Source organism: Prinia subflava, chromosome 4, assembly GCF_021018805.1.
Source record: "Prinia subflava isolate CZ2003 ecotype Zambia chromosome 4, Cam_Psub_1.2, whole genome shotgun sequence".
Lineage (NCBI taxonomy): Eukaryota > Metazoa > Chordata > Aves > Passeriformes > Cisticolidae > Prinia > Prinia subflava.
In genome coordinates, this window is record NC_086250.1 from 72957645 (window position 1) to 72983785 (window position 26141).

General features: G+C 52.2%; 2 protein-coding genes and 2 long non-coding RNA genes across 5 annotated transcripts in view; 3 read left to right on the top strand and 1 right to left on the bottom strand.

The window, feature by feature from the left end:
• Positions 1-40: 40 nt before the first annotated feature.
• On the top strand, positions 41-18357 carry ZC3HC1 (zinc finger C3HC-type containing 1). 2 transcript variants are annotated; one of them, XM_063397163.1, is made up of 10 exons: positions 41-376; positions 1772-1882; positions 4941-5092; positions 11582-11665; positions 12344-12471; positions 13362-13522; positions 14831-15038; positions 16039-16248; positions 16380-16589; positions 17993-18357. In XM_063397163.1, exons 1-10 carry the CDS (start codon positions 246-248, stop codon positions 18059-18061), a joined length of 1464 nt encoding a protein of 487 aa, XP_063253233.1. In that variant the 5' UTR covers positions 41-245; the 3' UTR covers positions 18062-18357. The 2 variants fall into 2 exon arrangements, with proteins under 2 accessions (XP_063253233.1, XP_063253234.1); XM_063397164.1 differs by having other exon boundaries at positions 67-376; positions 16042-16248.
• On the bottom strand, positions 1989-4068 carry LOC134549418 (uncharacterized). The gene is made up of 3 exons (XR_010080100.1): positions 4026-4068; positions 3684-3719; positions 1989-2117 (listed from the first exon to the last, which is right to left on the bottom strand). It is a non-coding gene; the product is annotated as an uncharacterized LOC134549418 (long non-coding RNA).
• On the top strand, positions 5109-7555 carry LOC134550454 (uncharacterized). The gene is made up of 3 exons (XR_010080337.1): positions 5109-6022; positions 6563-6939; positions 7139-7555. It is a non-coding gene; the product is annotated as an uncharacterized LOC134550454 (long non-coding RNA).
• Positions 18358-21025: 2668 nt separating the features above from the next.
• UBE2H (ubiquitin conjugating enzyme E2 H) overlaps positions 21026-26141 on the top strand; it is a 48726-nt gene continuing 43610 nt past the window's right edge. The window contains exon 1 of the mRNA XM_063397166.1: positions 21026-21327. Coding sequence (XP_063253236.1) covers positions 21275-21327 — 53 coding nt within the window. The 5' untranslated portion in view covers positions 21026-21274. The remainder of the gene's footprint in view (positions 21328-26141) is intronic.

The window sequence follows — 26141 nt, forward strand, 5'->3', positions numbered from 1 at the left end:
AGTCGAGCTCCGAGAGCGGCGGCGCGGGGACATTCACGGGGACATTCCCCGGGGCGCTCACGGGGACATTCTCGGGGACTTTCACGGGGGCGCCGGTGGGTCCCGAGCCCTCCGCGAGGTCCGGAGGCCGTGAGGGGAGGTTGAGCGAGGTCAGGAGCGCCCCCGCGGCGCGCGCGGAACGATCGTGCGCGAGCGGAACGTTCGTGCGGGCCCGCGTTTTCCCCGGCCGTGAGGGAGGGACCAAAATGGCGGCGCCCAGCGCCGGGGGAGCGGCGGCGGCGGGGGCGAACCGAGGGCGGCCGCCCCCCGTCACCCCCCGGCAGATCCGCGACCTCATCGACGGCGGCATCGCCAGCGAGGGCCCCGGGCCCGGCGGGTGAGGGGCAGCGGCGGGGGAGGCGCTCGGTGGCACCGGGGCTGGCGTTGGGGGCGGCCCGGCCGTGTGAGGGGAGCGGGAGGGCTGCGGGGTCTTGAGGGGATTGGGGACCCTCGGTCTTGTTTGGGGTCCTGCGGGGGGAGTTGGAGCCGGCGGGAGAGTGGCTGGAGGGGACCGGGATGTGCTGGGAGTCATTACTGGGGAGGGATAGCGGGAAAAGAGCGAGGGAATGGGCAGGGAGCGACTGGGAGCACGGGGAACTGGGCGTGCTGGGAGGGGGCTCTGCGGGGATTGAGGGGCACTGGGAGGGCTACTGGTGGGACTAGGAGGCACTGGGAATACTGGAGAGACTCAGGGGCACTGGGAATACCGGAGGGACAAGGAGACAGCAGTGGGAACTGATCCTGGGGAACACTGGGAGGGCTCTGGGGGCACTGGGAGGGCTCTGGGGGCACTGGGAGGGCTCTGGGGGCACTGGGAGGATACTGGGGGCACTGGGAGGGTACTGAGGGTACTAGGGGGTGCTCTGAGGGCACTGGGCGGGCTTTGGGGGCACTGGGGGGATGCTGGGGGCACTGGGAGGGTACTGGGGACACTGGGAGGGCACTGGGGATACTGGGAGGGCTCCCGGGGTACTGGGAGAATACTGGGGGCATTGGGAGGGCACTGGGAAGGCTCTGGTGACACTGGGAAGGCTCTGAGGGCACTGAGAGGGCTCTGGGGGTACTGGGAGGATACTGGGGGCACTGGGAGGGTACTGAGGGTACTGGGGGATGCTCGGGGGGCACTGGGGGGGGGCACTGGGAGGGTACTGGGGGCACTGGGAGGGCAGCCCAGGTGAGTGACCTGTGGAGTCCCCGTGGCCTGAACTGGCCACGTCCTGGCCACAGCTGTCACACCTTGGTGGGACCCTGGGAGTCCCAGGGGTTACTGGGGAGACTGGGAGGCACTGGGAGCAATGAGGGCTTTGGGGGTGTCTCAGGGGCTCCCTTGTCCCAGCCACCCCTGGATTTTGGCTCGTGGAAGGTGTTGGGAGGAGGCCACAGGGCAGCCATGGGATCGACATTCCAGCCTCGGGATCGACATTCCAGCCCCAGATTCCATCTTGGGAGCATCCCAGACCTCAGCCTGGCCTTGCTGGGCTTGGAGAACAAATCCCTGTTCCCTCCTCATCCCATCAAATCCCAGCTGGCAGCCACTGGGAACACTGGGCACCCTTGGAATTTTATTCCTTTATTGTTCTGTTAGGAATTCACTAAAAGTTGGGAATGGGGAGCTCTGGAGAAGATCCTTGTCAGGACAAGCAGGAAGGGTGAGGGGTGAGGAAGTGCTCTGGGCTTCTTTTCAGTCCATGGAATAATTTCAGGAGCTTTCCTCGATGATTTTTCCCTTTAGGAAAGACACATCCGACTGCTCGGAGAAAGCCAACGGGCCTTCCCAAATGGAGGCTCTTTCCCTGGAGTCTGCCAGCAGGGAAGCCTATTTCAGCAGAGTGGAGACCTTCACCATATCCTTTGGGATGAATTCCATCGTGGAATTGTGGGGGAAGGGATGCAGAGGGATCACTGATCAATTCCTGGCCCTGCACAGGCATCCCGAAATTCCACCCTGAAATTCCATCCCGAAATTCCACCCTGTCCCTGAGAGTTGTGCAGAGGCTCCTGGAGGTTTGGAGCTGTGGCTGTTCCCTGGGGAATGCCCCAGCACCCTCTGGGGGAAGAGGCTTTTCCTGAAATCCAACCTTTTCCTAAACTCGAGCTTCTTTCTAAAATCCAACCTTTTCCTAAAATCCAGCCTCTGCTTAAAATCCAGCCTCTTTGCGAAATCCAGCCTTGTCCTTAAATCTAGCCCCTTCCTAAAATCCTCCCTCTTCCTAAAATCAAACCTTTTCCAGAAATCCTGCTTTTTCCTAAAATCCAACCTCTTTCTGAAATCCAGCCTTTTCCTAAAATTTTGACTTTTCCTAAAATTCAGCCTGTTCCTAAAATTCAGCCTTTTCCTAAAATTCAGCCTGTTCCTAAAATCCTGAGTTTCCTTAAAATCCCGCCTCTTCCTAAAATCCAACCTTTTTCTAAAATTCAACTTTTTCCTCAAATCCTGCTTTTTCCTCAAATCTCACCTTTTCCTAAAATCCAGCCTTCTCCTAAAATTCAACTTTTTCCTCAAATCCCACCTTTTCCTCAAATCCAGCCTTTTCCTGAAATCCAGCCTCTTTCTGAAATCTAACCTCTTTTTAAAATCCTGCTTTTTCCTCAGATCCCGCCTTTTCCTAAAATCCAACCCTTTCATAAAATTTTGACTTTTCCTAAAATCCAGCTTTTTCCTGAAATCCAACCTTTTCCTAAAATTTTGACTTTTCCTAAAATCCTGAGTGTTCCGAAAATCTAGCCTCTTCCTGAAATCCCACGTCTTCCTAAAATCCAACCTTCTTCTAAAATTCAACTTTTTTTCTAAAATCCCACTTTTTCCTTAAAGCCACTTTTTCCTCAAATCCAACCTTTTCCTAAAATTTTGACTTTTCCCAAAATCCTGAGTTTTCCTAAAATCCTGCCTTTTCCTAAAATCCAACCTTCTCCTAAAATTCAACTTCTTCCTAAAATCCCGCCTTTTCCTGAAATCCAGCCTTTTCCTGAAATCCAGCCTCTTTCTGAAATCTAACCTCTTTCTAAAATCCTGCTTTTTCCTCAAATCCTGCCTTTTCCTAAAATCCAACCTTTTCCTAGACCCGAGCCTCTTCCTGAAATCCAGGCTTTTCCTGAAATCCAGCCTCTTTCTGAAATCTAGCCTCTTTCTAAAATCCCACTTTTTCCTCAGATCCTGCCTTTTCCTTTAATCCTGCCTTTTCCTTTAATCCAGCCTTTTCCTAAAATCCAGCCTTTTCCTAAAATCCAGCCTCTTCTTAAAATCCAACCTTCTCCTCAAATCCCGCCTTGTCCTCAAATCCTGCTTTTTCCTCAGATCCCGCCTTTTTCTGAAATCCAGCCTTTTGCTAAAATTCAGCCTTTTCCTAAAATCCTGAGTTTTCCTAAAATCCTGTCTCTTCCTAAAATCCAACCTTCTCCTAAAATCTAGCCTCTTCCTGAAATCCAGCCTCGTCCTTAAATCCAACCATTTCCTAAAATCCTGCCTCTTCCTAAAATCCAGCCTTTTCCTGAAATCCAGCCACTTTCTGAAATCTAACCTCTTTCTAAAATCCCACTTTTTCCTCAGATCCTGCCTTTTCTTAAAATTTTGACTTTTCCTAAAATTCAGCCTTTGTCTAAAATCCTGAGTTTTCCTAAAATCCCACGTCTTCCTAAAATCCAACCATTTCCTAAAATCCAGCCTTCTCCTAAAATCCAACCTTCTCCTAAAATTTTGATTTTTCCTAAAATCCTGAGTTTTCCTAAAATCCAGCCTCTTCCTGAAATCCCGCCTCTTCCTAAAATCCAACCTTCTTCTAAAATTCAACCTTTTCCTCAAATCCCACCTTTTCCTCAAATCCCACCTTTTCCTGAAATCCAGCCTTTTCCTGAAATCCAGTCTCTTTCTGAAATCTAACCTCTTTCTAAAATCCTGCTTTTTCCTCAGATCCCGCCTTTTCCTAAAATCCAACCCTTTCATAAAATTTTGACTTTTCCTAAAATCCAGCCTTTTCCTGAAATCCAACCTTTTCCTAAAATTTTGATTTTTCCTAAAATCCTGAGTTTTCCTAAAATCTAGCCTCTTCCTGAAATCTAGCCTCTTCCTGAAATCCTGCCTCTTCCAAAAATCCAACCTTCTTCTAAAATTCAACTTTTTCCTCAAATCCCGCTTTTTCCTCAAATCCCACCTTTTCCTAAAATTTTGACTTTTCCCAAAATCCTGAGTTTTCCTAAAATCCTGCCTCTTCCTAAAATCCAACCTTCTCCTAAAATTCAACTTCTTCCTAAAATCCCGCTTTTTCCTCAAATCTCACCTTTTCCTAAAATCCAGCCTTCTCCTAAAATTCAACTTTTTCCTCAAATCCAACCATTTCCTAAAATCCTGCCTCTTCCTAAAATCCAGCCTTTTCCTGAAATTCGGCCTCTTTCTGAAATCTAACCTCTTTCTAAAATCCCACTTTTTCCTCAGATCCTGCCTTTTCTTAAAATTTTGACTTTTCCTAAAATTCAGCCTTTGTCTAAAATCCTGAGTTTTCCTAAAATCTAGCCTCTTCCTGAAATCCCGTGTCTTCCTAAAATCCAACCATTTCCTAAAATCCAGCCTTCTCCTAAAATCCAACCTTTTCCTAAAATTTTGATTTTTCCTAAAATCCTGAATTTTCCTAAAATCCAGCCTCTTCCTGAAATCCTGCCTCTTCCTAAAATCCAACCTTCTTCTAAAATTCAACTTTTTCCTCAAATCCCACCTTTTCCTCAAATCCAACCTTTTCCTAAACCCCCCTGGCACATCTCCAGCCGTTCCCTGTTCCTGCCCTTCTCCCCATCCCTCTGCCTCCCCTCCCGAGGGAGCTGCCGCCCGCTCCGAGCTCTCCCTTTCTCGGGAACGCTTCCCCACTCCCCAAACCCCCGGGATTGTCGCCGTTGTGTCCTTGACGGGCTCACCCGCTGCGGTGGGCGGGCAAGCCGCCCTCGCTGTCCCCTCTGGTGTGCGCCAGGTTCGGCTGGCTCAGCGTGGAGTGTGACATGCTGCGCTGCTCCAGCTGCCAGGCCTACCTGTGCGCCAGCCTGCAGCTCGCCTTCGACCTCAGCAGCTGTGCGTGCCACGGGGCGCGGGGACGGGCTGGGGGAGAAATCGGACAGAATCTGAGGGCAATCCTCACACTGGGAACCATTTGTCAGGTTTTGGGGGTCATAATTGGTCATAATATGAGGGCAATCCTCACACTGGGAACCATTTGTCAGGTTTTGGGGGTCATAATTGGTCATAATATGAGGGCAATCTTCACACCGGGCATCATTTGTCAGGTTTTGGTGTTCATAATCAGTCAAAATTTGAAGGTCGTGAGTTCGATCCTCACACAAGGCACCATTTGTCAGGTTTTGGGGGTCATAATCAGTCATAATCTGAGGGCAATCCTCACACTGGGAACCATTTGTCAGGTTTTGGGGATCATAATCGGTCATAATCTGAGGGTAGCGAGTGCAATCCTCACACCGGGCACCTTTTGTCAGGTTTTGGGGGTCATAATCGGTCATAATCTGAGGGTTGTGAGTGCAATCCTCACTTGGGGCACCATTTAGCAAAGTTTTGGGGTTCATAATGAGTCATAATCTGAGGGCAATCCTCACACTGGGAACCATTTGTCAGGTTTTGGGGGTTATAATGAGTCATAATCTGAGGGCAATCCTCACACTGGGAACCATTTGTCAGGTTTTGGGGGTCATAATGAGTCATAATCTGAGGGCAATCCTCACACAAGGCACCATTTGTCAGGTTTTGGGGGTCATAATGAGTCATAATCTGAGGGTCGTGAGTGCAATCCTCACACAAGGCACCATTTGTGAAGGTTTTGGGGTTCATAATCAGTCATAATCTGAGGGTCGCAAGGTCCATCCTCACACCGGGCACCATTTGTCAGGTTTTGGGGTTCATAGTCAGTCATAGTCTGAGGGTCATGAGTTCGATCCTTACATGGGGCATCATTTGTCAGGTTTTGGGGGTCATAATCGGTCATAATCTGAGGTTGTGAGTGCAATCCTCATACTGGGAACCATTTGTCAGGTTTTGGGCTCATAATCAGTCATAATCTGAGGGTTGTGAGTGCAATCCTCACTTGGGGCACCATTTAGCAAAGTTTTGGGGTTCATAGTCAGTCATAATCTGAGGGTTATGAATGCGATCTTCATACCGGGCACCATTTGTCAAGGTTTTGGGGGTCATAATCAGTCATAATCTGAAGGTCGTGAGTGCAATCCTCACTTGGGGCACCATTTGTCAGGTTTGGGGGTCATAATCGGTCATAATCTGAGGGTTGTGAGTGCAATCCTCACACCGGGCACCATTTGTCAAGGTTTTGGGGGTCATAATTGGTCATAATCTGAGGGCAATCCTCACACAAGGCACCATTTGTCAAGGTTTTGGGGGTCATAATTGGTCATAATCTGAGGGCAATCCTCACACTGGGAACCATTTGTCAGGTTTTGGGGGTCATAATGAGTCATAATCTGAGGGCAATCCTCACACCAGGCACCTTTTGTCAGGTTTTGGGGGTCATAATCTGAGGGTCGTGAGTTTGATCCTCATACAGGGAACCATTTGTCAAAGTTTTGGGGGTCATAGTCATAATCTGAGGTTGTGAGTGCAATTCTCACTTGGGGAACCATTTGTCAGGTTTTGGGGGTCATAATGAGTCATAATCTGAGGGCAATCCTCACACAAGGCACCATTTGTCAGGTTTTGGGGGTCATAATCTGAAGGTCGTGAGTTCGATCCTTACATGGCACACCATTTATCAAGGTTTTAGGGCTCATAATTAGTCATTGTAATCTGAGGGTCGTGAGTTTGATCCTCATACAGGGAACCATTTGTCAAAGTTTTGGGGGTCATAGTCATAATCTGAGGTTGTGAGTGCAATTCTCACTTGGGGAACCATTTGTCAGGTTTTGGGGGTCGTAATGAGTCATAATCTAAGGGCAATCCTCACACTGGGAACCATTTATCAAGGTTTTGGGGGTCATAATTGGTCATAATCTGAGGGCAATCCTCACACCGGGCACCTTTTGTCAGGTTTTGGGGTTCATAATCAGTCATAGTCTGAGGGTCATGAGTTCGATCCTTACATGGGGCACCATTTGTCAGGTTTTGGGGCTCATAATCAGTCATAATCTGAAGGTCACGAGTTTGATCCTCACTTTGAGGCACCATTTGTCAGGTTTTGGGGGTCATAATCGGTCATAATCTGAGGGTTGTGAGTGCAATCCTCACTTGGGGCACCATTTAGCAAAGTTTTGGGGTTCATAGTCAGTCATAATCTGAGGGTTATGAATGCGATCTTCATACCGGGCACCATTTGTCAGGTTTTGGTGGTCATAATCACTCATTGTAATCTGAGGGTTGTGAGTTCGATCCTCACACCCGGCACCTTTTGTCAAGTTTTTGGGGTTCATAATCAGTCATAATCTGAAGGTCGTGAGTGCAATCCTCACTTGGGGCACCATTTGTCAGGTTTTGGGGTTCATAATCAGTCATAATCTGAGGTCGTGAGTGCAATCCTCACATGAGGCATCATTTGTCAGGTTTTGGGGTTCATAATAAGTCATAATCTGAAGGTCACGAGTTTGATCCTCTCACAAGGCACCATTTGTCCAAGTTTTGGGGTTCGTAATCAGTCATTGTAATTTGAAGGTCACAAATTCAATCCTTACATGGCACACCATTTGTCAAGGTTTTGGGGGTCATAATCAGTCATAATTTGAAGGTTGTGAGTTCGATCCTCACACAGGGCACTGCTTGTCAAGTGTTTGGTGCTCATAATCAGCCACAATCTGAGGGTCGTGAGTTCGATCCTCACTCAAGGCATCATTTGTCAAGTGTTTGGGGCTCATAAGCGGTCATAATCTGAAGGTCGCGAGTTCAACCCTCACTCGAGCCACCATTTGTCAGGTTTTGGGGCTCATAATCAGTCATAATTTGAAGGTCGTGAGTTCAATCCTCACATGAGGCATCATTTGTCAGGTTTTGGGGTTCATAGTCAGTCATAATCTGAAGGTTGTGAGTGCAATCCTCATGCACAGCACCATTTGTCAAGTTTTTGGGGCTCATAATCAGTCATAATATGAAGGTCGTGAGTGCAATCCTCACTTGGGGCACCTTTTTGTCAGATTTTGGGGTTCATAATCAGTCACTGTAATCTGAGGGTCACAAGTGCAATCCTCACATGGGGCACCATTTGTCAGGTTTTGGGGCTCATAATCAGTTATGGCAATCTGAGGGTCGTGAGTGCAATCCTCACACCGGGCACCATTTGTCAGGTTTTGGGGTTCATAATCAGTCATTGTAATCTGAGGGTTGTGAGTTCGATCCTCACATCGGGCACCTTTTGTCAGGTTTTTGGGGCTCATAATCCTTCATAATTTGAAGGTTGCAAGTTCGATCCTCACACCAGGCACCATTTATCAGGGTTTTGGGGCATCCTCACTGAAGGCAAAGGTGATGAGGGGTTGTAAAAGCAAAGTCCTTTATTGCATGGCTGGATCAGCCTAGTGAAGGCAGAGGTTGTTACAGGTCCTGCCAGCAAAGTCCCCATGTCCAAGCAGAAATGGTGGCACCTTATCAGCAGCAACAGCGCCCGTGCTCTGTGCTCCCTAAGGGTGTGGTTTCTGATATTCTTAGTGCATTTTATTCTAATTTCAGCCAATCAGGCTTCAACACGAACTCTCTACAGAAGTGTTGGACCTGTCCTAAGCTCAAATTGATGCAAATTAATTTTCGTAAATTATTACACAACTTCCACTCATGTGGCTCTGTCTGTTCTATCTAGGGATTCCTAGCAAGGCTACGTTATTTTTGTTATGACTAGAATTTAACTAACTTTGCAAAAGTTAGGTAAATGTGATTGAACTATAAACTAAGTACTAGGTCTGTTTCTTACTTACTAACAGACTCTTATTTTTAAGGTGCTTAAAAATCCTCTATTTATTTAAAACTTGCATTTCTACCTCGTAAGTCTGTGTGGATTTATGTATCTCAGTTTCTCGGAAGGTTTTAACTCAGTCCTCACATCTTTGGACACTCCTGGGCCTGTGTGGGTGTGACCCAGGGGGATTTGTACCCCAACCCGAGGGATTTTGGGATGCAGCCGCTTCCAGGAGTGGGTGCTGCCCTGGGTTGGGTGTTTGGGGTGTCTCAGGAAATGGCTCAAGGCAAATAAGCAGTGTTTAGCTGGGGGAATGGGATAATCCATCCTGGTTTTTGTTGGAGGTGGGTTGGGATGGAGGAATTCCAGCTGGGAAAGGTTGTGGAATCACAGGGAGTTTAGGTTGGGAGGGATCGTAAAGCTCATCCTGCTTGGTTCTGTTGTTCAGGGAATGATGATCTCAGGGAATAATGGTTCCAAGGAATGATGGTGCCAGGGAATGATGGTGTCAGGGAATGATGATCTCTCAGGGAATGATGGTTCCAAGGAATGATGGTCTCAGGGAATAATGGTTCCAAGGAATTATGGTTTCAGGGAACGATGGTTCCAATGAATGATGGTGTCAGGGAATGAGGTTTTCAGGGAATGATGATCTCTCAGGGAATGATGATCTCTCAGGGAATGATGGTTCCAAAGAATGATGGTCCCAGGGAATAATGGTGGTTCCAAGGAATGATGATCTCAGGGAATGATGGTGCCAGGGAATGATGGTGCCAGGGAATGATGGTGCCAGGGAATGATGGTGCCAGGGAATTATGTTTCCAAGGAGTTATGGTTCCAGGGAATGATGGTCCCAAGGAATGATAGTTTCAAGGAATGATGATCTCAGGGAATGATGGTCCCAGGGAATGATGGTGCCAGGGAATGATGGTTTCAGGGAATGATGATCTCAGGGAATGATGGTCCCAGGGAATGATGATCTCAGGGAATGAGGTTTTCAGGGAATGATGGTTTCAGGGAATGATGGTCCCAAGGAATGATAGTTTCAGGGAATGATGATCTCAGGGAATGATGATCTCAGGGAATGATGATTCCAAGGAATGATGGTCCCAGGGAATGATGATTCCAAGGAATTATGGTTTCAGGGAGTGATGGTCCCAAGGAATGATGGCTTCAGGGAATGATGATCCCAAGGAACAATGATCTCAGGCAATGATGGTCCCAGGGAATAATGATCTCAGGGAAAAGTGATTCCAAGGAATGGTGTTTCCATGGAATGATGGCATTCTCACTGTAAAAAAAGCCTTTTTTATACTGGGATAAAACCTCTGCCAGCACTCCCTGTCCCCACTGCTCCTTGTCCTCTCCATGGAAAGGAGACTCTCCATCCTCTTTGTCCCCACCCTTTAAGGACTGGAAAATCCCAGAGAGGCTCCAAACCTTAAACCAGACCAAGGGAATTATCCAGAAACATCTGGACCACTTCCAGGCTTGGGGCACTGATCACCTCTTGGAATATTCCAGAGTTGGGTGATTTTGGCAGAGAAATAGTTCCTGATGTTGAGCCTGAGCCTCCCCCGGTGCAGCTTTGAGCCATTCCCATGCTGGAATGCAATGCCAGCCCTGCCACAGGATTCCAGGGAGAGGAGCTCAGCACTTCCCTCCTCCAGAAAGTCAGAATTCACCCTTCATCCTCTTGTCCTCCAAACAATCCCAGGGCTCTCAGCCTCTTTCCAGGTTTTCCAGCTGTTTCTCCCACCTCCTTGCCCTCTGGATGCATTTAAGGATCTGAAGATCCTTTTTTAAAATTCCCTTTTAAAACTTTTCTTTCCCAGTTCCTGGATCTGTTTCCCTGATCCTCCACTGAAATTTCCAGTGTGGTGGCTGCTGCTCACCAAGGCCATCTGGGCAGAAATTACATTGTGAGATTTAATTAATAAACTCCTTATTATCCCACAAGGAAGGGTCATCCCCACCTGTCAATTTTCCTGGCTGCAATTCCCCTGGAAGTGAGCAGGGAGCACATTCCTGCTGCCTGCCAGGTGTCATGTGGCTCATGGGAGCACTGAGCCTTTCCTTTTGGGTCACTCAGTATCAACATTCCCTGTTTATTCAGATTATCTCTCTTAAATAAACCTTGGCCTGATTATTCCAGTGGGAATCACACCAGGTTAGGAAAATCTAAAATAATCAAAGATTATTTTAGAAAAAGGCATCGAAACACAAATTGGAAAAGAAATTATTTGGTTCAGAAGGCATAAGTGAAATTAAATGTCACGTCTTTGGGTTTTTTTGGGAACTTCGATTTCCAGACATGGCTGGGGTGGAGGGATCAGCTCAGCCAGGGATTGGCAGCATCCCAGGAGGAAAAACTGGCAGGGTCCAGCAGGTTCCGTGCCCGTGGCTGGCTTGGGCTGTTTTTCCACAGGCTGCCCTGCTCCTGTGCCTGGGAACGGGGAGGAATTTTGGCTGTGGGCAGGAGGAACTGCTGAGGTGACATTTGCTGTTCCTGGGGGAGCCTGGAATTCCTCTTGGTGGGAAGGGGGAGGGAGATCTGAGGTGAGGCTCTGCAGCCTCAGGCAGCATCCGAGGGAAGCTCTCCCATCCTGGTGGCTTCCTCTCCTGGCTTGGTTTTCCTGGAAGTATCCCTGAGTTTTTCCCTGCAGACAAGGAGCGCTGTGAGGAGCTCAGGAAGGCCCTGAGCACTGCCCACGAGAAGTTCTGCTTCTGGCCAGACAGCCCCTGCCCAGGTGGGTGCCTCAGATTCCTGCACAATCCAGCATTATTCCCTTTTTTTTTGTCCTTTCCATTGTTATTCCTGTCGTCACACTCTCCTTTTCCCTGTGGGAATGATGAAATACAATATTAAAGCAACATCCCTGAGCAGCCTCAGCAAATAAAAGCCCCAGGGCTGTATCCAGCCTTTCCTGGCCTTTCTGGGGCAGTTAAAATGTTTTTGGGCTATAACTGGGAGAGGACAGGGGAGGTTTGGTGTTATGGGATGCTCAGAGAGGGATTAATCCTGTCCTGGAAGCTGTGCTGCTTGGGAATGCTGTGAAGGGAAAGGGCTGTGCTGAGCTTTTCCTTTAAAAGCCAGAAAAATCATCATGGAATTGTTAAAGCCCATCTCCAGTGGGCAGGGACACCTTCCACTGTCCCAGAGTGCCCCAAACCCCACCTAGCCTGGCCTTGGGCACTTCCAGGGATCCAGGGACAGCCACAGCTCCTCTGGGAATTCCAGCCTGGCCCCTCCCCACCCTCCCAGCCAGGAATTCCTTCCCAATATCCCACCTAAACCTTTCCTCCGTCAGCTCTAGGTCGTTCCCTCTTACCCCATCACTGCGTTTTTGTGGAGGCCCCGGCCGGGCTCGTGCCCTGTGGGCCAAGGAGGGGTTGGGAGTGCTGAGCACGGCTTTTCCTCTCACCAGATCGCTTTGCCAGGCTGCTGGTGGACGAGCCCAGGGTCCTTCTCCAGGACTTCCTGGAGCGCTTCCAGAGCCTGTGTCAGCTGGAGCTGCAGCTGCCCTCCCTCAGACCAGAGGACCTGAAGAACATGGTGAGTCCAGTCCCCTCCTGCTCCCGAAATCTGCAGCATTCCGGGCCTCAGGGACGATCCTGGGCGCACCCCAAATCGGGAATTTCAGCCTCTGTGTGCATGAGGGATCTGCTCCCACTGAATTTCTTCCCTTGGACATTCCCCATGTGGTGGTTTCACCATGGAATCATGCAGAGAGGAGTCTGGAATGGCTGTTTGGGTCTGGTTCCCACTCTGGACCTTTCCCAGTGTCCAGGCTGCTCTGTGGTGCCTGGGAGAGGGGATTTGGGATCCCACAGCTCTCCCTGGCAGCTCCGAGCGCTCCATGAGAAGTGGCAGCCCACGGATCACTCCTTTAGCTGGGATGCCACGTGGTCTGGAGACAGGAATTTGGGATGCCAGGGGCTGTCCTGAACCTGAGGTGTGGGCAGACACCTGGGAAGGTGAAGGAGCCCAAGGAGCTCCTCAGGCAGGAGGGAAAAGCAGGAAAAGCCAGGAACGAGTGTGGAATTGCCACCCTGTAGGAGCCTGTCCTGGCCCTGCTCTGCTGCAGCCAGGTCTGGCTCGTTGGACATTCCTTTGCCAGGGAACAGATGGCTCTGGGCAGCCGTGTGGGATCCAGGGAATCTTCATCCATTCAGCACAGCCACAGGGGTGTTCTCAGAAACCACCGGAGACTCCCAAAACCACGACAGGAGGAGCAGGACCTGCCCCACTGCTCGGGGGAGCAGATGGTGCCTGGGCAGAGTTCATGGGATGGGGAGCCAGAGGGAAGGAGGATTGCTCTGAGTGACTTTTCCCTGTTACCCAGAGCTGGACAACGCAATTCCAGGGGGTGGAAAAGGGATTTTTCTCCATGTGGGCCATGATTTGGGAATAAAAGCGGTGCATTTTATCCCTGTGCTCCACAGTCACTGACAGAGGAAAGGATCTCTCGGCTCCTCCAGCTTGTCAGGGAGGAGCTGGAGCACAAAGGAACAGAGGGGGAGAAGCCTGCCGGGAAGTTTTCCACGGAAATCCTGCAGGTGCACGTTCCTGCCTGTATCCTGGCGCTGTGTGGCTGGACCTGCAGGTGGGCAGGGCTTCCAGGAAAGCCCTTGGAGGCTGGAGGGATGTGGAATGTTCCTCCTGTGGAATGTTCAGTATCCCTTGTTTCACTGTTTTCCTATTTTTCCCTCTTTTTCACCATGCTTCTGCCTACCTGATTTGATTTTTCCCATTTTTCTCCTTTTTCACTGCTCTCCTGCTTTCTTCACGTCACTATTTTCCTGTTTTCCCTCTTTTTTACTAGGATTCTGCTTCCCTTATTTAACCATTTTCACACTATTTCACTACATTCCCACTTCCCCTATTGCACCACTTTTTTTCCCTCTGTTTCTGGCAAGGCAAAATGCAACTGAGCCAGTTTAAATCAGCGTCACAGATGGGATTTAATGCACTTATTTCCCTGAGTTTTCCAGCCCCAGGCTTATCCCTGACTACCTCTCCTGACTTTCCCCAACCCTGGAAGCTTCCAAGGCAGGGTTGGACGGGGCTTGGGGCAACCTGGGATGGTGGGAGGTGTCCCTGCCCATGAGGGGTTGGGATGAGATGATCTTTGAGATCTGTCCCAACCCATCCCGTGATTCCATGAGGATTCCATGAGGGATTCCATGGGGGTTCCATGGTGATTCCATGAGGGGTTCCATGGGGGTTCCATGGGGGTTCCATGGGGGTTCCATGAGGGGTTCCATGAGGGGTTCCATGGGGGTTCCATGAGGGGTTCCATGAGGGGTTCCATGGGGGTTCCATGGGGGTTCCATGAGGATTCCATGGTGGTTCCATGGAGGTTCCATGGTGGTTCCATGAGGATTCCATGGGGATTCCATGGGGATTCCATGGGGATTCCATGAGGATTCCATGAGGGGTTCCATGAGGGATTCCATGAGGGATTCCATGAGGATTCCAGGGGGATTCCATGGGGATTCCATGAGGATTCCATGGTGGTTCCATGAAGGTTCCATGGTGGTTCCATGAGGATTCCAGGGGGGTTCCATGGGGATTCCATGAGGATTCCATGGTGGTTCCATGAAGGTTCCATGGTGGTTCCATGAGGATTCCAGGGGGGTTCCATGGGGATTCCATGAGGATTCCATGGTGGTTCCATGAAGGTTCCATGGTGGTTCCATGAGGATTCCATGAGGGTTCCATGGTGGTTCCATGAGGGTTCCATGGGGATTCCATGGGGATTCCATGAGGATTCCATGAGGGGTTCCGTGAGGGATTCCATGAGGGATTCCGTGAGGGATTCCAGGGGGGTTCCATGGGGATTCCAGGGGGGTTCCAGGGGGATTCCAGAGGGGCTCCAGGGGGGTTCCACAGCTTGGCCCTGTCCCCGCAGCGCCGCCTCCGGCTCCATGAACCTCTCCGTGATCACCTGCTCGCGCTGCATGAGGAAGGTGGGGCTGTGGGGCTTCCACCAGCTGGAGTCTGCTGCAGCTGCAGAGGCGGATTCCTGCGGCTCCAGCGGCGCCCCCGAGCGCTTCCCGCCCGTCCCCACGTCCCCACGGAGGATGCTGACGCGCAGCCAGGACCCAGGGTCTGAGCAGGTACATCCCGGGCTGTGGGGACACTCGGCCAGCTCCTGGTGCTCCAAATCCCAAACTGCACCGTGCTGGTTTGAAAGGAAAACCAGTGAGACTCCGAGTCAGAAATACAATTTAATAGAGAGAGAACAAACAACAAGAAAGATAAAAATAAAATAAAAATAAGACAGATGAAATAGTACAAAGGAGCACTGACAGAGTCGGGATGCAAACCTGACACCCTGTTGGTCAGGGTGTTGGAAGCAGCCTGAAATAAGTCCCCATGGAGTGACAGATGTGGCTCTGTTGGAGCAGAGATGATCCTCAAGAAAGGGTCCAGTCATCCTCTGGGAATCCAGTGGGAACAGGCTCCCTTGGGGTTTGGGATTGCTGTTTTATCCCATGGAAAGGCTTTGGCTCCTCCCGCTGGGTGGAGCATCTCCCAATGGGATGAGGTGATGTTATCAGTCCTGTGAGAGCCTTCAATGGCCCATTCACAGGGGATGTCCCTGGGAGGAGGATGGGTGCAGGAAGAGATAAGGAGGCCCTGCCTTATCTGGTGTTATCAGGTGTCCATTAACAGAAGGCATCACCCTCTTCCCCCCCTGGAGTTACAAGAGATAAAGAACAAAATCTCCCAATCAGCTTCAACAGGTGAAAATAGAATACACATTTCTGGTTACATTTTTCAAGCCAGGACATGCACCAAGGGAAATACAGGTTGGATGTTAGGAAAAAGTTTTTTACAGAAGGGGCGATAAAGGACTGGAATGATCTGGATGGTTGAGTCGCCATCCCTGGATGTGTTTAAGGAAAGCCTGGATGTGGCACTGGTGCCATGGTTTAGTTGAGGTCTTAGGGCATGGTTGGACTCTGATCTTGAAGGTCTCTTCCAACCCGGTCATTCTGTGATTCCATGAAAATCCACATCCAATGGACACATCCTTGTGGTGGGCAGGGCTCCTGTGGGGTGGCCGGGCAGGATTTGAGCCGGAGCTCCGTTAATTCCCTGGATTTCCCCCAGCAGCACGAGAAGAGCCCATCCCCAGCTGTGTCCCGCCCGCGGGGTTGGGATTCTCCCGGCTCCATGGACCGGGGCGAGCTGGACGTGACCAGCCCGGCCCTGAGGAGCCGCCCCGTGACCCGGAGCATGGGACAGGGGGACAACATGGAGGTGCCATCCAGCCCCGTCCGCAGGGCCAAGCGGGCACGGCTCTGCTCCTCCGGCAGCTCGGTGAGTGACCCCTGCACGTGCTGCTGATCCAGGGCTCTGCTGGTGGCTGGATCAGGGCTGGGGAGGCATCCTTGGAGTCTCTAATCCATCCTGTTGTTGTGTCCCTTCTCTGTCACCTCCTCGCTTCCCAGGACACTTCCCTGAGGAGTTTCTTCCACCCCGGCTCTCAGCACCGCGATTGGTGTCCCTGGGTCAGCACCGGGGAGGGAGAGGAGTCCCTGGAAGATGCTGCATCCCAGACGGACAAGGAGCCTGGCAAGGCCGAGCCAGGCTGGGAAGTGGTGCTGAAGAGGCTCCTTGGCATCCAAAAATGTGACACAGTGCCCGAAACAGAGCCAGTGGTGAGCCTAGGGCATCCCCAACCTGAATGCTGCTTGTCCAGGCAGCAAAAATTTGGGATGGGTGGGCTTTGTTTGGGATGAACACGATCCCAGCCAGGTGACAAGGACCAAGCTGCAGAGCCTGAGCTCTGGCATTCCCACAGCCAGGCTCCCTCCGAGGCTGGGCTGTGCCAGAGCTGCTGGAGGGCTGCTATAAATAACAGCCATTCCCCAGATCCGGTTTCATTCTGTGTCCCCGGGGCTCCTCTCTGCAGCCATCCCAATTCCTGGCTCCAGGCTCTTGGATTGCCAGGTTTGCCAAGCCGGGGGAGCAGAGCTGAGGCCACAACTCCCTCCCCCATGTGGCTGTGGAGCAGCTGCTGCCTCCCTGGATCTCATTATCCACCTGGATTCCTCCTGCCAGCTCCTTCCTGCTTCGCTTGCAGCATTCCTGCTGCAGGATTTGTCCTGGGGCTTTCGTGTGATTCGTGTCCCCAACAGGTCCCTCCTAGTGGAAGGTGTCCCTGCCCGCAGCAGGGGGTTGGAACTGGGGGATCTTTGAGGTCCCTTCCACCCCAAACCATTCCACGATTCCGTGATTCTGCCATGTGCCAGGAAAGCTCTGGATGGTCCAGCAGGACCAGTCACAAGGCAGAGGCACCAGACCCAGCTGGAGCAGGGGATGCTCTTTGGAGTCTCTTCCTGCTTTTTGGAGTCCCTTCCTGCTTTTTGGGGTCCCTTCCTGATTTTTGGGATCTTTTCCTACTTTTTGGGATATTTTCTTGCTCTTTGGAGTCCCTTCCTGCTTTTTGGAGTCCCTTCCTGCTTTTTGGGATCCTTTCCTGCTTTTTGGGATCCTTTCCTGCTTTTTGGGATCCTTTCCTGCTTTTTGGATTCCCTTCCTGCTTTTCGGGATCCTTTCCTGCTTTTTGGGATCCTTTCCTGCTTTTTGGGATCCCTTCCTGCTTTTTGGGATATTCTCCTACTTTTTGGAGTCCCTTTCTGTTTTTTAGAGTCCCTTCCTGCTTTTTGGGATCCCTTCCTGCTTTTCGGGATCCTTTCCTGCTTTTTGGGATCCTTCCCTGCTTTTTGGAGTCCCTTTCTGTTTTTTAGAGTCTCTTCCTGCTTTTCGGGGTCCCTTCCTGCTTTTTGGGATCTTTTCCTGCTTTTCGGGATCCTTTCCTGCTTTTTGGGATCTTTTCCTGCTTTTTGGAGTCCCTTTCTGCTTTTTGGGGTCCCTTCCTGCTTCTTGCTCGTAGTCTCCTCATTCTCCCCTCCAGCTGGCAAATCAGAATCACAAAATTAAGCAACAAGCCGCTGTCCCAGCAGGCAGCTGGGATATTTCGGATGTTTTTTTACCGCAGTTTCTCCTCCTTCCCCAGTGCCTTGACCTCTGGCTGTTGTTTTGTTCTGTTCTCCTCCAGAGCCTCTCGGAGAAGTCCTGCAAGGTGTTCCGCATTTTCCGGCAGTGGGAGAGCATGAACTCCTCCTGAGCAGGGCTCTGCCTCTGCAAACCAGCACAGGGCATCGGGAGGGACCCGAACCTCCCCGTGGCTCCTGCGGGAAGGGGATCCCAGGAAGCTCCGTGGCAAACGGAGCCCCCCGGCCACGCTGGCATCCCCCTCCCCTTGCTGAAGCCTTCACACGCTGCTGCTGCTGTCCCTGGCCCTGTCCAGAGCCGGGGTGTGCCCAGGGGACACCGTCCCCTCCCGAGGTGTCCGTGGTGTCCCGCCGGAGGTGACGCCAGGTGGGAATAAACATTTCATTTTTTGTTGTTTTTTCTTTTTTCCTTGCTGCTGGCGTGGTGGTTTTTCTCAGGGCAGGAGGTGTGGCTCCTGTGTGTCCTTTGGTGAAATAAATCCCCCTGTAGCCCCTCCAATGTTCCTAGGCTAGCCCAAATCTTAGGAAAAAAACCTTATTCCTTTGGAGGAATAGTTCATGGACAGGATAAAGGACCCAAAAGAGGCTCTGACCCCCAGCTGCAGTTCAAGACATTTTATTCCAGGTGGTGTCCAGAGGGAAAAAGGGCGTGCACAGAGGAACAGGATCTTTTCTTAGCTCCTGCCAGGGAAGGGCAGTTTGGGACACAGCCAATGGGGTCAGGAAGGGGAGGAAGGGTTAAACTACAGGGTTCCAGGCTCTAGAGGTCCCTGAGCGGGGAGAAACCAATCCCCAAGGGAATGTAACACCCTGGGATGCTCCTTCTTACAGGATCAATGTCCGGCTGCCTCCCTGTTCCCCACATTTTGTTGTCTCCTTTGCCTGTCGTGGACGTTCTCCCATTGCCTCAATCCCCAGCCTTGTGTCCCTGGACTGATGGCCAGTTTGGGGTGATAAATCCCCCGGGCTGGAGGGTGGGATGCAGCCAAAACCTGGGAAAAGGTGAGTTCCCATGGCTTGGGCTGCTGGGAAGGGAGTGGTGTCATCTCCATCCGTGAGGGCATTGGGGAAGGGCTGAGATTCCACAGAAAACCTGGCACGGCTGGATCTCCTCCCTCCAGGTCTGTTCAATGTGGATGGAGGCACAGGGATATGTCACTCCTTTTTATTTTTCTTTTTTTGAAGAAAGGATCTCCTGCCTCCATTTCCCCAGCTCCGAGGTTTCATCTGTCTCATCCCCTTGGATGGATTTTGGGATTCTGGCTGCCCGTGCCTGGGAATGCAGGGCTGATCTTGGCTCTCCCTGAACCCCCAAACTTGGGGGTTCACCCACCCACCCAGGGGCTTCTCCTGGGACCCACCGTTTTGGGATATTCCCCCATGGGCAGGAATAATCCCACGGGAAGCAGCAGGGCCTGAGTTTGGCTGGATTCCCTTCCTTTCCTAAGGGGGGTTTAATTACAGGGCCCTAACGAGGGGCTGCTTCACCCCACGGCCCCGCTGGGCTGGGAGTTGGGGTGGGGATGGGACACCCCCAATCCAGAGGGTGAGGATGGTTTGGGATGGGCATGGAGGAGCCGCTTTTCCAGCTGCCTGCTCCTGCAGATGCCCCATCCCCAGCAGCCCCCCGTGGTTTCCCCATTCCTTACCTCTCCCTGGAACTCTGGCTTCCCCATTTCCAGCCGTTTCCAGCTGTGGCTCCCTCTATTCCCTACATTCCCTATCCGTGGATTCTCCTGGCTCTCTCCCATCTCCCTTTTGCTCAGTGATCAGGGAACCACCCCACAAATCTTGGGATGCCCCCAGTCCAGGGAGGATGATTTCCCCATTCCAGGGTGGGAAAGGCCAGCCATGACCCCTCCCTCCCAATTTCCAGACTGGAGTGCTCAGAGGATCCCCAAAATTCCCTCAGCACCCACATTCCAAGGGTTGGAATTAAGGTATTCCAAAAAGGAACAGAGTGCTGTTGTAGTCCCTGATATCCTGGAATAATCCCTGTTGCAATACTGGTGTTCCACAGATGGAATAGAAGCATTCCAAGAAATTACGGTAAAATCCTTATTTTCCTTGTCCAGTTCTCCCAGTTGCTTGGAACCAGTCGGGGAATATTGTGGCCTGGGAAATACAGGATCCTCTCTCCCAGGTTTTCCAGCTGCTCTGCTCCAATATAACCCCGTTCCTCTGCCAAATTCCCCCTGGAATGTGGGGTGTGGATTTGAGTCCCCTCAGGTGGTGTCACCTCCTGCCCCTGCCAGACTCGGGGCGTTAAAGGGAGGAGCTTTTTGGGATTCCTTGGCTGTGTCTCCTCCCCACAGGGGGAGGAAGCACCGGGGCAGATTTATGGGATGATGCTGGGGTCAGGAATGTGGGGTGTGGAGGTCCCACACCAGAACCCCGTGAGTTTGGGAGACACCCATGGGTGCTGTCATCATGCGGGTGGGTAAACTGAGGCACCGGGAAATGCTTTGCCGGTGTCACACGGGAAATCCGGAATGGTGACTCCTGCTGTGGGGCCTGGCCAGCTGCCACTTGGATTAAGTGGCCACATTCCCTCTTGGATTAAACGGGATTGCCACGGGCAAACTCTGTATTCTGTGGGGTGGTTCCCTGACCCTGGTGGGAACTGGAAATAGGGGAATAATGGGGTGTCAGAATCCATGGGGAACAAGGGAGGTACTGGGAATAGGGGGAGCCATGGGGAATTATGGAAAAACATGGAAATGGGGGAGCCATGGGGAATTGCAAGGCCCTGACATAGGGGCACCCCATATTTTAGGAGTTGGTTCCCTGGCCATGGTGCGAACGGGAAAAATGGAAATGGGGGAATAAAAGGAGTGTCAGAATCCACGGAGAACGGGGGAGCCACAGGGAATGCGGGGAGCGGTGGGGAATTGCGGGAAACGTTGGAAAGGGAGGAACTGGAGTTCGCGGCCCCAGCGGAGCCTCGAACCCGCGGCCCAGCCATTATTTCCCCCTCCGCCTCCCCCTCAGAACTACAACTCCCGGCGTGCCTCGGGGCCGGCGGAGCGTTGAGGGCGCGGCCAATGGTAGCGCCGCGGGGCGGTGACGTCACCGCAGGTGACGTCAGGGGTCCAGAGAGAGGCTGGGGCAGAGGCGGCCGGAGCGGCTGAGGGAGCGCGAGCGGCGCGGGGGGGCCCTGTCGGCGACAGCGGCGACAGCGGCGACAGGAGCGGCGACAGCGACAGCGGCGGTTCCCAGCGCCTCGCGGCCCAGCGGTTCCCCGCTCCGTTCGGCGCCGGGCGGCCCCGGCCCGCGGCGGCGGCGCTGACAGCCCGCCCGGAGCCCCGGGGGCGGCCGCGGCCACCATGTCGTCCCCCAGCCCGGGCAAGAGGCGGATGGACACCGACGTGGTCAAGCTGTATCCTTGTCGTGCCCCCCCGGGCCCGCGGGGGACGAGGATCCCCCCCCGTGACGGCCGGGCCTGCAGAAGGATGGGAGGGCGGGGGGCACGGGGAGCCCCGCCGGGGTCGCCCCCAGCCCCCCCATTCGCACCCCCTCGGCCTTTCCCCGGAGCTGGGGTCGGATCTGCGCCCCCATTGCCACCAAGGGAGGCCTAACCCCCCCTTGTGCCGTGTTTTGGGGGTTTATCCCCCTCTGTGGCTTGACAGGCTGCCCTGGAGGTGTCTCTGCAGGCCCCCCTTGGTGATGCCCCCCCAATCTGGGTGACCCGCAGCCCCCTCGCCCACCCTGGGGAGGGCGAGGAAGGGGAGAGCAGTTCCAGCAGCCACAGCCCAAAGAAAGGCTTTTGTGAGGTTTATTATTATTATTTATTCCCCCATTTCACCCCTCGGTTCACGAAGCTTCTGGTGCCAGCTTAGGGATTGAATTTTTTGGGGAGGACAGGGGGGGGTCCCTCGGGGTCTGCCTCAGCAGACCCAGAGGTGGGTGAAGGGCATCAGGGCCCCAGCCCGTCTCCCAAGAGGTTTATGTAACCCTCCAGGTTTGGTTAGGCTTTATTACTTTTTATTTTTCCCCTTCTTCCTTCATAGATCTGTTTATATTTTTCCTCCTTGTTTTTATGCCTGGCCCTTTACGGGGCGGTGAATCCCTTTTTCTCTCTGTCTGGAGAGTGGGTGGCGTTGAAAAATACCATTGGGAATTCGGTTCTGGAATTGTTTTATTAATAGTTTTTGTTTACAAGGTGGCGGTGTGAGCCGGGAAAGGGTAGGAATGACGAGAGTGGATGAAATGTTTCTCGGATCTGTCGCCTGAACGTGCCCGACCTCCCTCAGCAGGACTCGGGGCTGGTGGCTTTGCCGTGGTGCTGTCGAGGGGTCGAGAAACGGGTCTGATTTAGTTCCCAGAGAGAGATAAACAAACTTATCTGGATTTGGTGGCGTTTTTTGGGAAATGGAGTTGGGGAGGGGAGGGGGGAGGAGCAGCAGCGCTCCTGTTTGTGGCTTATCGAAGGAAACTTGTGTCTGACGTTCGCCCAGCGCCTTTCTCCCCACAAAGCTGCTCTGGGTGTATTTTTCGCCCTGTTTTTAAGCAAATAGGAAATGAGTCCTGATGGTGCTCGAGTCGGAGCTATTTTTATCCGGGGGTTTAAAGTTACACACATGTCAGACTCCGCCAATTGCCATCGATGTTTAATCGGAGGAGGGTCGGGAATTCCAGCTGTTTAGTGAGGGGGGGAAAAAACCTTTCTTAGGGATACCCTGGAAAGAGCTCTGGGCCAGAGCGGGGCCGAGGCCCAACCTGATCGGCTGCTGCTCTGTTTCCCTTTCCCCTCCCCCTCTCTTTTATTTCTTTTTTTTTTTTTTTTTCCTCCCCTTTTTGTTCGGTTCCTTGCCGGCGTCTCCAGCGATCGCAGCATTTTGGAGGACAAAGAGCAGGTTTTCTCTGCGAAGTGGCTTTGCTGTGTGTTTCTAGGAGCTGGGTAGGTAGAAAGCCCCGGATATCTGGGATTCCTCTCGGTGCTGCTGGGGAGTTTCTGCCCCGCTCTTTTTTCTGCCCCCTGACAAAAGGAGCCCCGATGGCTTTGGCAAAAGCGAAGCCCTTGTTGTGTCGGCTCTGCTCTCCTTGTTTTCCAAGGGGTGAGGGTTAGAGCAGTCGGTCTCCTGCGGACAACAAACTTAGGAAGTTGGATGTGTCAGATGACTCCTCACCGCTCCTCCCTCGCTCCCTCCCTCCCTCCCTCCCCGGCCCTTTTTGTTTGTCTGCCTGGCTCGCCCGGGGTGAGCAGCTCGCTAGGCCCCGGCTCCCAGACGCTTCCCTGGGGAATGCCCCTCTGGAAGCTGCGCTGGAATCAGGGTCCCTTTGAGACACCAAAGCCAGGAGGGTCTGGTGGTGGCCACAGGAGAAGGGACTCGTCTGAAGGAATGTGCTTGGAGGCAGCTCCTCCCGGGGCTTTCAGGGTTTTGTTGCTGTGTAGGGTTTTTGTTTGGGGGCTTTTTCCCCACCTTTTGCTGCCGTTTTCATTCCAGTTTCCCTTTTCATCCCTTTCCCTGAATAATAGTATGGATTTATGGCCTGCCAGGGCTACCTTTGCCAGCAGGGAGGGGGCAGCGAGCAGGGTGAACAACACCCCAGCCTTCCCCTGCTCTGACAGGTTTAGGAGCCGAGCGAGGTCTTTTTACGATTCCTATTTTCAATCCTAACACGTCCGTGTCCTTTTGTGGGCGCCTCTTTGTGAGGAGGGAAGGGAGAGGTGGCTGCTCTCGGCAGAAGGGCAGAGCTCTGCGGGAATGTGCGGGGCTGATGTTTAATAATCTCCTGGAGGATGTGCTCCAACTCCCCCGTGGCTCATTGTCTCCCTCCAGACCGGGCTTGTGCTGCTGAGGCTGGGAAAGGAGAGCTGTAATCCCTCCTCCCCCTTTTGGGGGGCTCCAGCCAAAGTTTCCTGGGTAACCCGTGACCCTTCAGCGCAGGGGTTTTGCAGGAAGGCTCCTAAAACACCTCCAGAGCCGCTCTCCAGTGGCCTGGCAGCGCAGGGTTATCCCTGGGAAGCCCCCAGGCTCCAGGCCAGGCCTCTCCAGGTATCTCCCACCCCGTGGGCAGCAGAATGGGGGCTCCCCTTTGTGGCTCCCCCCAGTTTTGGGGCGAGTGCCAACCTCGGAGCCGTGTTTGCAGGGAAAAGGCCTCGAGCTCTCGCAACTCCGCGGATTGGCTGCTCTGTTACTACCCGGAAACCGGGCCCGGGGCGGAGCGAGGCTGCAGCTGATGGGGTGCCCCTGGCAGGGTGTTTACACCCTTTGGGGGCCCACCCCGGCACCCCCAGCCCCCCCAAACCACGGCGCCGTTTCCCGTCCCAGCCCCGGGGTTTATTGTTCCGTGGCCGCTCCGCTCGCAGCTTCCCCTCGGCCCCGGGAGTTTATTTAGTGCTGATTTATTTTCCTCCTTTTGTGGAGAAAAGCTGCTGGCTAGGTTGTAGTCCCCGAGCTCTATTTTTAAGCGTCAGAGCTGGAAAAGGGAAGTGTCACCCTGTTTTGTGCCTGAAAGGAATTATAAATAGTGGCCAGCTTTGTCTGAACCTCCCCGTGCTGCCCGGTTTGCAGAGCCGGGGGTTTGGGAGCGTAATTCACGGAGCGTTGCACTCCCTGCTAATTTTAGGCTCGTCCTGAGTCAAGGAGAATAAAGGTACAAAGCTCCTTAGTTTACCTGCCGGGAGCGTTTTGTAATCTCCAAACTCCCCCTGTCCGTGTTTGCTCCGTCGAGGCAAAGGGTAGGACAGAGTTTACATTTGGGATAAATTCCTTTTTCTGGTCATTCTAGGCTTACACCGCACTTCTCGTCCCACTTGAACACCTTCCAAGAGCGGCGTTGGGCAATGGCAGCTCAATCACGTGGCTTTGTTCTCTTTGGCCTGTCCCCAGGGAAGAGCGTGTGCACTGGAATGTCTTGTTTTGGTAGGGTTTGGTGGGGCTTTGTTGTTCTCTTGGTTTGGTTTTGTTTTTAAAGGATGGGATATTTCTGGAAACTTTGAATGTAAATTTTCAAATGTCAACGCCGCGCTTCTTTCTGCTCCGCTTGTGGGGCTGCGTTTTAATGAGGCCTCCAGGGATGGGGGGAGCTGTGTGGTGATGCTTCAAAATGCACAAAGACCTGACAGAGCCCCCCTTTTTCCCAGAAACGCTGTCACAGGTGGTGGTTTATAAATCAAATCAGGTAAATGTGGCTTGGGAGGTGGTGCCTGTCTTTAGGAGAACTTGAAATCCATAAATCTCTGCCCAAACCAACTGGAGGAAAATAAATCATCTTTGTTGCCTAAATGACAACTTCCAAAGGCATCATCTCGCTGCTTTTAGAGCAGAATTCAGTGCCTTTGCTGGCAGCTGGATGGGGTTTTTTTCCCAAAAAAATTGGCTGGAGCTGGAAGTTTATTTTCCCTTTGTTGCCGTGTCGGTTGGATTGGGGAGGATTTGGGAGCTGGGGCTCCTGGAGCAGACCTGAAGGCCAAGTGCACCTGTTTAATCATGGAATTGCCACAATTATGGAGCTCAGACTGGGAAATGTGGATTTGGTTGGGGCCTGACATCCCAGCCCTGCTTAAAATAATAAAAAACGTGGGTAATTTTAATTATTTCCCCATCTCATTTCCTAGACTTGGAGCAGAGATTTTGGAATACTGAGTAGTCTGGCAGGATGATGCTTCCCAGATTCCCAGAACTGAAGTGGCTTTAGAGCACTAAATGCTGATCAAACAAATTCCAGAGGCCTTTTCTTTGTCGTAACAATTTAAAAAACCCCAAAAGTGAACTCGGGATTTCAGGAAAACAAAAATTCCCTGTGAAATGGTGTCCTTGCTGTCCCCTCCACTGCATCCAGGAGGCTGTGGCAGCTGTTTTTCCTGCCTTTCCTAGGGAAGCTGTGCCTGGGTGTGTAGCAGGGGATTGTTTTTAAATGTCATTTATTTTACAATCCCGGTGAGCTTTGGAAACATCTCCCAGAGTGACTCCCCCGTGCTGGGCATTCCTCAGCAGCAGGAGCTGATAGTGGGAGCTGGGAGCTCCCAATCCTGCACAGGTCCCAAGCTCTGGGTGATGCCCCTCCACGAGAAATTGTTTCATTTGCCAGGGGAAAATCACTTTTAATCTCCATGGGAGTGTTTTGTCCTGGTTCTGATCATCGTGGGGCACTGGCATTAAGTGATGGTTGGTTTTTATTAATATTTTGGGTTTTTTTAATGAATTTCTCCTTCAAACTCACCCGTAATTCCTGTCCTGCCCTGTT